Genomic DNA, 14,475 nt, shown 5'->3' with positions numbered 1-14,475 from the left:
TCTCCCCGTGTCCACATTTAAGTGTCCAGTAGATGAGCGGAGGCTCAGGATGGAATAATCAGCCAAACCATGTTTTGGATCAGGTCTCATTCTCTGAATCAAGCAGCTGCAGGAGCATCCGCGCACCGAGCGTGCACAGCGTCCACCGCTGCTCGCCCTGCAGCCCAGCCCAGTACTGCCCGATTATGTCCAACCGCGGTGCAGTTCAGTTGCTTCAAGACGTCTCCTCCACCTGTCTGAGGTTGTCCACAGCCAGTCCGTCAAAACACGCGAAGTCAAGGCTGAACTTCCGGTGAACACTTTCAAAATAAAACCCCTATCAAGCTGAAATCTGACAGACCTGTCATCAAGCTGAGCTGGGAAGCGACTCCTTCTGGAAACGCTGTTTGTCGTTTCTGACGAAACCCAGTACTGACATTATGGCTTCCTGAGATGTTTGCCTGTTTGGACCAGCTGACAAGTATAAATGTGCTTGCAGTCAAAAGTAAGTACAGCCTAATGCTTTAGCTTGCTAATGTAACATAAGGCGGAGACTTTGATAGCTGTTTTTCCTTTTTTAATTTATTTCTATTTTTTTTTGCAAACGCTGTTTCCTCCCAAGCGCCAACCTTTGTCTAGCTGAGGAAACCTTCATTTTTGAGGAACCAACATGGTTGTGTGTTGCCAAACTCATCAAAGGGACTTCTCAGTCAATGTTGCTAGAAACATTAGCATAGCATATAGTTCACAGAAAAAAAACACAACCCCGTGTTGTAAGTTGTAGTCTTCTAAAAGTCTTGTTAAAACGAGCGGTCAGCAAGTTACATATCTCAAAAACCAAAAGCATACATATAGATTTATTATCTCGCTAATTTGCAAAAATATCCGTATTTTCACTGTTTAATATTGTTACAATGCTGTTGTGGCTTTACACCACATGATGCTTTTATCGTGAAAGTTCAGCTGCTGCGTTTCCGGTTTCATCTTCACTCCCCCTGTTTGACTTGATGCAGCCACTGCGAGGCTGGCATCTCCAAGCTGGTGCCAGTCAAATGTCAGGGGAGGTTTCTGGACTGATGAGGTGCACAGAGGAACACGGTGTTCGGCAGAAAAACATATTGTTTGTGATAATTTGGACGACCTGACAGTTAATCTCGTAAATTTCCTATTAAATGAGGCATCTTGATAAAAAAACAAATAGCCCATGCTGTTGGGGTGATCAGGTTTATCTGGCCATGCGCTTTACAGTGAGAGCACAATAATAGGATGGTTATCAGATTTTATTAAGACATGTACACATCCAATATTCAATGATAACGGTAAAAAGCTGTATTTTTTTTATTTAACTATTTCATTTTGAGCAAGTCCAGGGATTGAGTTATGGCTCAATTATACTTGAATCTAAAGAAAGTTTTAAGATACTTTCTGTCAACATTTAAAGACCACTGTATTGTTCAGCCATAGTTTTGAGTTGACTGAAAATCCCTGCTTAGTTTATGATAACATGAAGTGCAGTCTATATCAAATCATTGATGTGGTAAAATGTACTTTAAAGTACTTCCCCACTGGCTTCATTTTCAGACAAATATTATTGTCTGTAGAAATGGCGCAAATGTGCTTTGCAAATACAAAAATTAATAATAATAATAAAAAAAAACTGCAGTGCTTCAAATGTCCACTTGAGGCTGGCTGCAAAGGCCCAAAAAACCAACTACACATTCACTCTAAAAGCTCTATTTACAACTAAATCAGTGTTCCACAGAAGACTCTTCAAATACCTTTACTACTGAATCTTTTTAAATTCATCTCCAGGTGACTGTGATAGGTTGAGGTATATATCTTTCCTGAGCCTTTCTGCTTGTGTTTTAGAAAGTATCACAGATCAGACAGATCTTTGCTATGAAAGAAAAAGGGGCAGCAGCAGTGGTGCAGGATCACAGCACAGCAAAAAACAAAGTGACAGTCATACAACTGAAGGACAACCAAACAGGGTAGCCTCAAAACCTGACAGACTCACCAAGTGGCTCAGTGGGTCACATCAGGTAAGAGAAGGCAGGATGGCAAAGCCAGTTAGCAGATTGATCCAGAACATGACACAGAGAAATACACGAGCAAGTTATCTGGTCAGTGGGGTTGCCAAAACTCCAATTATGTAGGTTATTGTGTCATTGGAATAGTCGTTGGCCCTCAGTGAATGTACAGTTCTCTCGGCAGGTTAAAAGATCAGGGAGCGTTTATTTGAGACTGTTGCACCGCACATAAGGTACTTTCTTACAAAGGTGGGCTTTGGTGATGACACACCTAGAGGTATACCACGGAATAAATAAAATGCATATTTCTTGCAACCCCTGAGTTATGTTGCGGGTGGTGTTCACCAGCTTGTAGCAAACATATCAAAGTGCCAAAATGGGAAGCAGCCTGTTACACTGATCTCTTTGCTCTCATAGTGACCCTGTTAATAAAATCTTTCGAGCTGACATTTTCCTTGGTATAACATCAGTGGTATGTCATTTGACTGTTGAGGACATTGCAGCAGACACACTATTGTAATCCAGTTTTGTACATCTTGCTAATGTGACAGTCAGGTGTTGCTGTTTTTTTTTTTTCATTTCAACCACTCACTACATTGAAACCTACCTCCATTACTGCCACATGTTGTGTTGTTCAGGAGAGAGTAGCATTGGCTAAAGCAATTTATTTACATTCATGGGATTGTTCCACTGTAAAAACAGCAGTGTCACACCAGCTAAAGTAAAAGAATAAGCCAGTCCAAAGCTTGTTACCGTCACTGTAACTTGCTTAGGGATTTATGGTGACGTATCACCTCAGCAGACTTAATTTGAGTTACTGTTCCTCCTTCACAGAGAGGAGATTTAACGTTTGAGGTGCTTTAAGAGCGCCATCCTTTGTCTTCCTATGTTAAAACCTGCTTAAAAAACGTAGAGCTTGTTATAATTATGATATGAATCAGATCTGAAAGATATAAGCCTCTAATGTAGGAATGCCAAGCACAGCTCGGCTAGATGAAGATTTACAGTTTGATTAACCGGCCTTTATTGATTTTATAATTTATTGTTCTACTTGTTCTGAGTTTAAATGAAGTGAGCCGTCGGGGCAGCATTTGGGGAAATGGATTCAACACATAAAGACTCACGAGAGCAGTCAGGAGAACATAGACGCAGAACTTAGACACAGTTTTCACTAAAACCATAATTTATTTACAGAAACACATTGAGATCACTTTCAAAATGAACAATACAGTCCATTCAGTTTTGATGAGATCTATCTATTTGGCAAATTGATTAAAAACCTAGAGATGTAGAACCTACCTATGTGATAGATTAACTTATTCTGATCTTTAGATACCCATCAAAATAACATTCAGACACCTTCTTCATCTCAATCCAGATTCTTGTGTTTCCTCTGTCAGGGTTAAATCATGTATGAAGAGGCAGTGCTTATCACCCGATGGTTAGAAACAAGCAACATGAAAACAAAGCCATCAACTGTCCGTTTTTTTTTTCTGAGCAAACTTTGACAAGTCAGTGTAGTTAGGAGCAGTCAGCAGAGAGCCCTCAAAGAAAAAATAATCTTTTGTCAGAGAAAAATCCCAGCGTGACTTTGCCTGCCCATTGTTGCTTCAGTATCAGGGCTGCGGCAGACAATAAGCAAGCCAACAGAGAATGAGTGAACAATGCCACAAGTTGCTCTCTTATTGAATGCATTGTATTTAAACCCCTGTTTTGTTGATAACTCCTTTTTTTCGTCAGGGGTTTTGGGAACCCAAGCAGAGAAACATAGTCTCCAACCCTGCAGGACAGAAAGACAAGCTATATGTACAGATTTACACTATATACAAATCTCCCTGCAAAGGAGAGATGACTCATGAGACCCTGTCCTCACCTCCTTGTATGCATGCGTCCACAGTATCTTTTGCAACATACAACACAGTACCCCTGAGGTCAAACACTGGAGAAACTTGGATATTTATCTCAGATGACCATCAGATACAGTCTCTGATTGAGGTCCTGGATAACCGAGAAGAGAAGAAAAATACTTGAAAAGCACTAGACCAAGCCAGACATTTTCCTCAAGAAGATGGCAATACACATGAAAAGGCTCAATCTGCTTCAGCACATTATTGGAGATGATCATTTCAGTCGGTTGACCCAAACCTTCTTCCAAGAAGATATGTTGTATGACAAAATAATCCAGTCCTCCTAACCCTGTCCTATTAGAACCTTGTGAAACACAAAGCATGCATGGCTGAGTTCATGTTACAATAAAACTGTGCACTCAGGCATGCATGCAGCATGTTCCAGTAATAAGCTACATACAAGTCAGTAAGAAAGTTAGGGTCACGTTTGTGTGCTTTGACCTTCTCTTACAGGTATAAAATATTAAAAGCAGTACACAAAACAAACCACATTTTGGGCAGTATCATGACATCATTAAGGTGAAAAACAAACTGGATACACAAAGGTCCATTTAAATGACTTCATTAAATGTAAAAATCTGTTGTAATCACTATCAGGAAAAAATATCTAAACTTAGAGCACATTCATGTCTTTTTCTGATAGAATTAACCAAACCATTAACCAAGGATAAATACTTCCTAAAAAGTGGATTGAAATTTCAGCAGACCCATCAACCAAAAATTACAGCATTTGTATCTATAGATACCCATCGGATTAAAAAAACAGAAGCTTTGTTGACATATTTGGAAATCATGGCTTAATAAATCAGATGTGTGGAAATAAACTGATGCTTCTACAAAACAAAGTCTCAACAGATCTCCTGCCTGAGCTCTCCACCTGGACTGATCTATTCATTTTAAATCTGTGTTGATATGAAAGAGTACTGCTCTAAGTGAGAGTCCATTATGCCTGACATGATTCTACATTAACTCGAGGGGTTAATGAATATATTATCTTTCCAATACCTCTACAAAGCACAAAGAAAAGCACAAATACATAAAGTAAATGAAGTATCAGACAAGACATTTGGACACATACATCTCACAAATCCTTACGGTCAGGCCGTTGCTGTTCTCGCAACCAGCACCTTTACAGAACAAAGATGTCTTGTGAACAAATTCAGTTTGGACTGTTGCCTCTGCTTGCCTTAGTTCTGCATCTCAGGACCAATGCATGTTTACAGTAGCGTTGATCTAAACCTATGGAGGAAGAGAATGATGATCCCAAAGCAGGGTTAATTGTCTGCAGAAATGATTTCAACACATTTAAGAAATGTTGCTTTCCTGCAGCTGGATTTCATTTCTGTTAAAGTGCTCTGCAGATGAATGTTCAACTCCTCTTTCATGCATCTATTTGTGTGTTCATGGCTGAAAAGTCTTCTTGCTCATTTTGGAGGAATCAACACACTAGCCCATCTTCTTCTGTCTGTCCAGGAATTTCTGTCTTCTGTCAGGAGGAATCTCTTCTAAACTGATACCATGATTGCTACCCCTGTGTCAAGATGAAAACAACAGCTTTGTAAGTATCTTGACAAGGACACTGAGCATTACGGCACATCATGCCATATATACAAATAACTCATTATGTACATCACACAGCATAATCATCTAGCAGAAAAATAATGGCCAGATGACATTGAATTATCATGTTAATGCACGTAATGAGACATAGCAACAAACTTACCCTTGGAGATCTGGAGGGACAGGCAGAGGCTTATTGAAATCTTCCTTTCCCACCAACCAGTAAGTGTTCTCAACACCTTTTCCCTGGAAATAAACAATCATCAGTATCGTTGTTCCAAATGACAAGAGTGAAATTTGACAGTACTTCTTTACGTTTACCTTTAACTCTGTCATGCCTCTGACTTGAATCTTGTATCCCAACTTCAAGCTATTCAGGATATCAACTGTGCTTTGATTGACATGGATTCTGTAAGCTGTGAGGGTAAATTGAGAAAAATCGTTAGCCTTTGCACGCTCAGATTTCACTTCTATGAAAGTCTGCTTTATTGTTTTTAAACTTTTTAAAACTGGGCATAATTATTTTGATGCACTTAAAAAGAATCAAGCTGCTATTTCTCAATCATACCACTTGGTGGCAGTAGACTACTCATTACCCTTTGGCTATCTACATGGTACAGAGGAGAATATAACTAAGATAAAGTGAACAAGACTGGTGTTGAGTTCAACTGGTAGAAAATATAAGTCCATGAGCTCCTGAACTTTTTTTTCGCCCCTGAAATCAGTTTAAATGAACACAAAATCAGCTGTTTTTATATCAACAAATTGTGAATACTTGATTAATCAATAGTTAAGTGGATTGAAATTTTCTAAGGACAGTGTTAAGTAATTTGTATTTTATAGCTGTAATTAAATAAAAGTCTCGGAATTATAAAAGTCAAAACAAGACACTATTCATACATGCATTTCTTTTTGTTTTTTACAAATCTTGACAACATTTATCACAATTAATATATTCTAATCATGTTAGGGCCACATTTTTTAAACTTGATAAAGATTGTTAGAATAGCCCTTCTCTTTTATCTCTATTACATCACCTGTTCTTTTGCTTTAAGTATTACTAAGAAAAGTTTCAACAGGATCTACTGGCAGTGACATCAAACATGAGTATTTTATCCTGATCACAAGAAAAATAACATTAATTTTTAATTCTTGACTTCTTGATTAGAACAGCATGCCGAGGGGACCTGAGGCAAACTTGGTCACTGACAACATTTGACTGAAACTTCAAATTGGCCTCTAGCTCTGCTGATAGCCTTAAAGGATTAGTAAGGACTGCGCACTTAAAGCCCTGTTTAGCCTCAAGCAGCATGCACACTAACTACACCTGACCTCCCAACCACTGTGTCAGAAAGTGACAAAATACATATGTACATCACAGTCTGCAAAATGAGACACTCACACAACCCTGTGGACTCCATTCGAGATGCTGTGTTGACGGTGTCTCCAAACAGACAGTACCTTGGCATTGTAAGACCCACCACTCCAGCTACCACTGGACCTGCAAACATGGCGTGCAAGAAGGAAGAGACACATAGAGGTTAAATGGGCTTTGATTAGGACAGTTCTTCTTAGCAGGAACTATAATAAATGTAAACCATTTTTATTGTCAAATATTTGACTGTTGACACCTTAATGACGCAGTTTTCAGTAATTTTTCCCCTCTATTTTTATAATCTCATATTCTGTTGGTCATTTAAATTCAATAGATCCCCAGAATGCATGTTAAGATATACATGATCAGAGCTGCTTTTAACTACCTGGTCAATGTGCAAACCCAAAATCATAAAATAGAGCTTGAAATCCAAAGTATGCAGTGTGTTAATTGGATGACAGCACTCTAAGTGGATAGCGTTTCACTCTTCCAGGAATAAGTTCCAGACAAGGATAAAGAGGGTAAAAATACCTCGCTGCCTTAGCAGCTTGTGTTCCTGTATTTTTAATTCACAGCAGCATATTAACTTTTACTGACTCTGACATGGAGTCAAGGCTGATTTTATGACTAATCATGACCATTGAGCATACAATGTGAATCTGTCACTAAGGTCAGATCAGTTTAACACAACACGGCACAGATGAACATGTTTTGCTCACCAGAGTGCAAGCCAATACGGATCCTGACTTTTACTTCAGGCATGTGCCTCATCTTGAAGGTTCCTATGCAGTGGAGGATGTCGAGAGACATGTTGGCCATCTCGGCTGCGTGACGATTACTGTTTCTGGTCGGGACTCCTGAGGCGACCATGTAGGCATCTCCAATAGTTTCCACCTGGAGACCACGATCAAACCCAAACACACACGAACACACATACAGACAATGTTATATTTGCAAGTTTCACCTTGAATTAACTCTGGAATTTTGAGGAGTATGCCCTAACCAAAATGATATTATGCATTATTTACAGAAATATATTAAAAGGTGGAAGGAAAGGTTTAAAATACTATCAGATGATTGTATCACTTCATAACAAACCATATACCTTGGCATCATGTGGTATTCTACCATATTGTATTGATCAGTATCAAATCCTATAACACTGTTCTGTACCATACTAAAGTGAACCACACTGTAATGTGTGCTATGTCTTGTCATGTTGTGTGATAATTGATCATATATAATAGTATCACTCGGTTCCTGCTGTTTTAATCCTGCCTTACATACTTTTTTAAATGAAAAAAAAAGCACTGAATGAACCGTATGCGTACTGCTTTCCACCAGATTCCCCACCACTCACCTTGTAGACATCATGCAGCCCAATGATAGCATCAAAGAGTGTGTAGAGGTCATTGAGCAAGTCGACCACCTCGATTGGTTCACTGAGAGCTGAGATGGTGGTGAAGCCCACAATGTCACTGAAGTACAGCGTTACCTCGCTGAAGTGCTCTGGCTTCACAGGCTTGCCTGTCTTCAGTGCTTGAGCCACAGTCCTGTGGGGGACAGAGGATGAGTCACTCTTTTTTTGCACTCGCAACATTTGAGCCTTAGTACGATTTCATGGGGGCATGGATTTTTTTTTTGTACTCAAATTGTAAAATAGTAAGAATTGGAAACAATAAAGACTCTGGAAAACAAAAATAAGACACTGTATCAGGTGTGATCAGATGCAGAATTATAAAATTGTGTTTGGTAAAAATAGATAAAATAATCCTGTTGGATCACAAACAAGTAGAAAAAGAGCAAGGAAGTAGACAATGTGCCGGCAGGACACACTAAACGATGTATGTGGTGTGTGATGTGGAGTGTTGCATGAGATACAATAGTTGGTCGGTAGTATCTTTTAATATATACAATAAAGCCAAAGTGTACTTATTCAAAGATGGTGTTATATATAACAAAAAAGATATAATAAAAAATAGTAAGCACAACTTAGGAGGTGTTATAGCAGTGAGGATTGATCATGACAAGTTTGGTCAGTTTAGAAAACACTCCTGTTTTTCCTGCTTTTTCTTTTTTCCTTCAACAGCTCCAGAAAATTACAGTTTAATCACTGAAGAAAAGCATCACATGTAAAGCATCAGCCACCAAGCTGAAATGAGTATCAAATCAGTTTTAGCGTATGTGATGATGTCTCTGATCAATAACCACTTTAATGAAAATCACTGACTGTACTCTGGCCTACAGGGGTCCTGACTTTTAGCATGGCACAATTATTCCAATGTGACTCTTACTTTGGCAACATCTGAGCCACCAGTCTGTCAGTCTTCTGCCTCTCCACCTCCAGCTCCTCCGTCCTCTCTCGAATCAGATCCTCCAGGTTGGAGGAGTACTGCTCCAACATGCGCAGCATGGAGTCAATAATGTTTGTCTTCTTTCCCTTGGTGATGCTCTTGAACTGTCACATGAAAGGCAGGGACAGAGATGTCATCTCCGACTGGTTACATATGTGCAGAGCGTTATAAATGGAGGATCTGAACTGGAACATGTGTTTTCACCTGCTTGAAGATCTCCTCAAAGGTTGGCCTCCTCTCCGGCTCTTCACTCCAGGCCTGTTTTAAAACTTGTATCACATCCAGTGGGGCTTCATCCACTGACAGAACTGGCCGACACAAAGGAGGAGGATCTTTGACCTTGTTGATTATTTCTGCCATCACACACAAGCATCCAGCACATGAAAACAAGAGAAGAAAACCATGTTAGACACACAAAATTGTTCTTTTTACGATGGACTAACGTCTTTAAGATCTACATAAAGCTCTGCCTTGGCAGTTTTGTTAAACATAGATTGTAATTTCAAAACCAAAACCTTGTTCAACTCTCATGTTATTCTTCCCTGTGGTTGGTAACGCCATGTCACTCACCCTTGGGAGGCATGTCCAGCATGCAGAAAGGTGCAGAGCGAGAGATGACTTCCTGTGAAACGATGGCAAAGCTGTAGACATCTCCTAAGAAAGTGCCCCGTCTCCTCTGACTTGTACTCCGCAGCAGCTCAGGAGCCGTCCAAAGCAGATCTTTATTCAAACAACATGAGCAGCAATGAGCAAACAGTTGACATGCATCAGCAGACTCATTAAAGCAGCTGATATATTTTCATGAACTCACTCTCTGGCTTTTCCTCATCAGTGTCAATGCTTTGGGCAATCATGACATCATTGAACCCATAATCTGTCACCTTCAATACAAAGCGGCCATCAACGACACAGTTACGTGATTTGAGGCGTCCGTGGATGATGTCACGATGGTGCAGGTACTTCATTCCCTGAGGACAGAATTTTAGGTATAAGCAATAACACAAAACGACAGGAAGTGAAACTCATGCACTTTATTTTTTCTCTCTCACCCGAATCAGATCCATTAAAAGGGAAGATTTGAACATCCAGTCAAGGCGCACTTCATCATTTACGAGCAGATCCTCCAAACTGCCTCTGGTGCAGTGCTCAGTCACAATGCCGAAGATCCCAGAGTCTAAGAAAAGTCCCAGGTACAGATTGAGGTTCTCGTGCCTCATGTCTCTGAGCTGATAGGAAGACAATGGAAGCAGTAAGTCTATGAACAACAAACCTTGTGTTGCAAGAAGACCACCACTCAGTTTTTGACTGAAGAGTCAGTAGCAGTAATAATGAGTGGTAAGCTCAGATATTCACTTACCTTAACAAAGATGTACTCTGTACTGTTGTTGACACACGTCACTGACTGGGGGGATTTCTTCAACCAAACCCAGTCCCCCTGAAAAGAAAAATACAGTTTTTATGAAACCAAAGATTTGAAAGTATCAAAATGGACCACAACATTTTTCTGAAAGAATCAGGACAGACTGGCCTCACCTCAAACACGGCAACATTTGAGCTGTCAGGTGTGGAGGCCAAGTAGCTGCGACCAGACACTGAGTGGTGAGGAGTCTTCATATCGAGCTGGCTTTTCATGATGCTATCATCATTAAGCTTCTGTTCACATAGATTATAAAAGGACAAGTCAGATCTCAGCATGTTATCATTCACAGAACAAAGAGAAGCAAACCATGCAACACAGGTTGGCATTGTTAGAGATCTAGCCCAGGACTAACCCGTTTGCTGACTTGAGTGTTGATAAAAACCAGGTCATCGAGGGTCAGGACTACCTTTGATGATCCTCCATTGCCTCCAAAGCTAAACCCAACCCTGCCCATTTTCCTGGACAGGCAAAAAGGGAGAAAAATGTCTTTTTGTTGAAAAATCAGAAAGACAGCACTGGATGAATTACTATCACTGCAGCATGCTGTGCATACCTGAAACGTATGAAGAAGTTGATTCCACATCCTGCTAATGCAACAAACACGAGGAAAAGGAAGAGGAGAGTGACCGAATCCATCCCTTCAGAGTAGAGGAAAAGGGCAGAAAACAACAACAGAGACAATTTATATTCGCTGCACACACATTCTTACGCCTTGAAATTACAATAATGATTCACGTACCTCCAGTACAGGCAAAGTATGGACTAAACCAGCAGCCTGAGTCTGTGTAAGGCGTACTTCCTGCAAAATGGATTGAACGGCTGAGGTATTTCAAACTGCCAACCCCGCCGTTTGTGTGACTGGCCTTCAAAATGTGAGTAGAATAGAGAGAGGAGCCCATGCCACTGTAGTCCAGCACAACATAGTCCCCCTGCATCCCTTCGCCGTTCAAGCCTGCCTTCAAGGGCTGATTGAAGCCTTGAAATTCAAAGTTGCCCTTGCTTTCACCCAGGATGTGACCAGTTACCCAACGACCTCCACTTGCACGGGCCTGCTCAGCAGCCATGGCTGTGTAATACATCATGTTGTAGATTGTTCCAAAGAATGGTGAAACCTGATGACAGAGAAATTAAAATGGTTAAAATAAAATGATTGTTAATCTCACTTCTATCTTTTTCTTTATTACTCAGGGGAATCAAACCTGTTCTGGTGGGGTGCTACTACGGATTTCATAGCTGTCCTGGGCATCTTTGAAGGCCTCATAGAAATTGCGTTCCCCAGAGTCCATGGTGATGGTAAGGACTCCGTCATATGCTTTCCTCAGCTTGGTGTCATTACCTAGCATGTAGTAGGGTGAGTCTTTATAGGGTAGAGCGTAGAGGAGGGTGTCGTATGGGATGAACACATAGCCACGGTCAATCATACGCATGGACAAGGCTGTTGTCAGTAGCTGGTACTGGGTTTGTCCACCAATCAGGACAGAAGGCATGCACATGATGATTACTGTGGAGGAGTTAAAAACATCATTTATTTCATTTTAATGGTAACACTGGAAGTGTAGGGTTCTTCTGATATTGTCAAACACTGGTTGTTGATTTACCTCTGACCCGGTCTGCGTCCCTCACTTTTGTCAAGGCTCTCCGAGGCCCATCCTTGTCATCTTCCATGGTGACCACAGGGTTGACAGGCAGGCCAAGGGCCCTAAGTGATGAGGCAAGCTCCTGTCCTGTGGCTTCCCATAAGTCTGTCTCCTCAGAGATTATGGCCACATGAGCCCAACGAAAGTACCGCAACACAGCAAACAGTACATGTGAAGACAACGGCAGTGGCCGCAGGAAAGTGGGATACATGCTTCCTTTTTCAATGTTAGGTTTGAGGCAGCCCCAGGACAGAATGCCTACATCCCACTCTTTTGCATACAAAGCAGCTGAGGAGCAGTAGCCTGGGTTGGCAGGGCCCAGGATGGCAGCACCATAACCTTCCAGCTCTGCAAATCGAGCGAGGGCCCGGGATGACTTGCAGTCTTCGCTGATCAGTGTGTAGTCATACCAGTAGCCTTTGTTGAGGTAGGGGTCCTTGTTTATACGGGCGGTAGCTAGTCGGGCTGCTAGGTCAGGGACAGCTCTGGAGTATAAGATGTCACATGTCCAGGGTCCAACAAGAGCAATCTTGAAAGTAGCCCCCCAGGCTTGACAGGGTAGAAACAAAGCCAGGAGGGAGGGAAGAAGAAACCAATTCCACCAGTAGCTTCTGGGGCGTTGAGCAGGTGAACATGGCAACTGTGGTTTTAATGACGATGATTCTAATGATTTTAACCGACTATATTCATTGCAAGTGTTTGAAGCCACTGTCCGTATATGTCTTTTTCTTCTCACTTCTACTGAGTCATGTTGCCATCGTGGGTGGTAGGACAAGTTGTGCAGAAAGCGAGGGTCTCGATGACTGGCCATTTTCTCACACACAACTATTCTGATGCTTCAGACACAGAAGAGGAGTGGAGAGTTTATGGTGGTTATGGTAAAAGGGAATGTGCCTTTGTGGGTGGCACTCTTGGCACTCTGCTGTCCTCTAGTCCAAAGCTGGACGGGTGATGAGACGACGTCTAGCCATCACTTCCTCCGAAAAAGAAATAAAACAGGAGAAAAAACATTTTAAGAATTAGAAAGCTTGTAAAGAAGATTCAAGTTTGCCTTTCAGCTTTTTGATGCTCTGTCTCAGAAACAAGCTGGTTTTAGTTCAGTTGTGAGAATTTCACCATGACACAGTTGAAATCTCTTTGACCAGAAGTTTCTGCCCAAGTTTGTATATCTAAAGGCTAAATGAATTTATAGACTGAACAAAGGTTGTGAACAGGGTCAAGAACAGCAACAAACAACTAAAACTCTACATGTGTAACCAACAAACCAGCTTCCTGAGGCCCTAACAGTGGCCTGTAAGCTTCATGAAAGGGCTCAACCGGGGTCCTTACTCACTCATTAGCACTGAAGTAATATGGGGAACTAAGGCAGCTCTAGTAATACACACACTGTTTCTGTGGGTAATGTAAGAAGTGTCTACACTGAAAATGTAATTCAACGAATCTAAAACTGAGACAGAGTTATGGACAAAAAAGTGTAGTCATTTGAGATTCCTGCCTACAAAAGGATAACTCAGGTCATGAGCAGTCCTCAGGACTCTGTCATGATCTTTGACCTGACCTTGCACTATCCTGAGCTGTTTTACTTCACAGAATGTGATGCTGAATCTTATCAGCATCCATCTGTCTCACATAAGACAAGGTGCCCAGCGTTCCAATGCAATTCCTTGAAGAATTAGTGCCATGTGTGTGGCAAGCTGATTAGCTCTGCAGAGGCCACAGAGTTTAACAAATCAAGTGCCAGGTAACGTGGGGCTAAATCTGGACTTGATGTCTCAATTTGGTCTTGGTATCTGTTGTGGCTTCTTAAGTCAAGCACTTGACATCTTCTCAGCAATCCATTTCTGGATGATTCCTGCTCTTAAACACAAGCCAGTCCTTGAATTCTTAAAGCAGAGTCTATATTTGTACTGGCTGCTGGGACTGTCTCAAGATTAAGTGACCTCTGGGTCCAAACAACATAGTGTAATGGAGCTAACACCAGAATTTAGGAAATATAATAAGTAAGGACAGTGAGGTCCTATTTTCTTTAGAATTAACTTTACATAGAATCTTTGTGGCTGAAGACAGCGACAGTGAAAAAGGCTAAGTGAGTGTAATGGTGTAATTACTTGTAGGTAAGTGAGATAAAGCAGAAAGAATCAACCAACTTTTCAAACTATTCTGATTTTCTGACAGTTATCACAGAGAGGGATCATTATTTGTAGTGAACCATA

General features: G+C 41.0%; 1 protein-coding gene and 1 long non-coding RNA gene across 2 annotated transcripts; one reads left to right on the top strand and one right to left on the bottom strand.

Annotated features, from left to right (window-relative positions):
* The first annotated feature begins 63 nt into the window (after positions 1–63).
* LOC141791778 (uncharacterized) lies at positions 64–11,904 on the top strand. Its single transcript, XR_012598335.1, has 5 exons — positions 64–484; positions 5,390–5,474; positions 10,038–10,161; positions 10,264–10,395; positions 11,814–11,904. It is a non-coding gene; the product is annotated as an uncharacterized LOC141791778 (long non-coding RNA).
* Positions 5,310–13,073, bottom strand: gucy2d (guanylate cyclase 2D, retinal). The gene is made up of 18 exons (XM_074672422.1): positions 12,224–13,073; positions 11,825–12,126; positions 11,365–11,737; positions 11,179–11,263; positions 10,978–11,083; positions 10,739–10,858; positions 10,563–10,640; positions 10,255–10,431; positions 10,017–10,173; positions 9,776–9,925; positions 9,410–9,558; positions 9,146–9,309; positions 8,212–8,404; positions 7,571–7,745; positions 6,879–6,977; positions 5,798–5,892; positions 5,640–5,722; positions 5,310–5,447 (listed from the first exon to the last, which is right to left on the bottom strand). Exons 1-18 carry the CDS (start codon positions 13,071–13,073, stop codon positions 5,363–5,365), a joined length of 3,441 nt encoding a protein of 1,146 aa, XP_074528523.1. The 3' UTR covers positions 5,310–5,362.
* Between the last annotated feature and the right edge of the window lie 1,402 nt (positions 13,074–14,475).

Source organism: Halichoeres trimaculatus, unplaced genomic scaffold (assembly GCF_033239565.1).
Source record: "Halichoeres trimaculatus isolate MK-OKI-2021-1 unplaced genomic scaffold, fHalTri1.1 fHalTri1_scaffold_6, whole genome shotgun sequence".
NCBI classification, from domain to species: Eukaryota; Metazoa; Chordata; class Actinopteri; order Labriformes; family Labridae; genus Halichoeres; species Halichoeres trimaculatus.
This window is presented reverse-complemented; position numbering and strand designations above follow the sequence as displayed.

Coding starts and splice junctions, on each gene's coding strand:
- gucy2d (XM_074672422.1), bottom strand. CDS start 13,073: ATGGCCAGTCATCGAGACCCTCGCTTTCTGCACAACTTGTCCTACCAC. Junction 10,859..10,977: donor ACACTCAAGTCAGCAAACGG/GTTAGTCCTGGG, acceptor CTATGTGAACAG/AAGCTTAATGATGATAGCAT. Junction 6,978..7,570: donor CCGTATTGGCTTGCACTCTG/GTGAGCAAAACA, acceptor CCATGTTTGCAG/GTCCAGTGGTAGCTGGAGTG.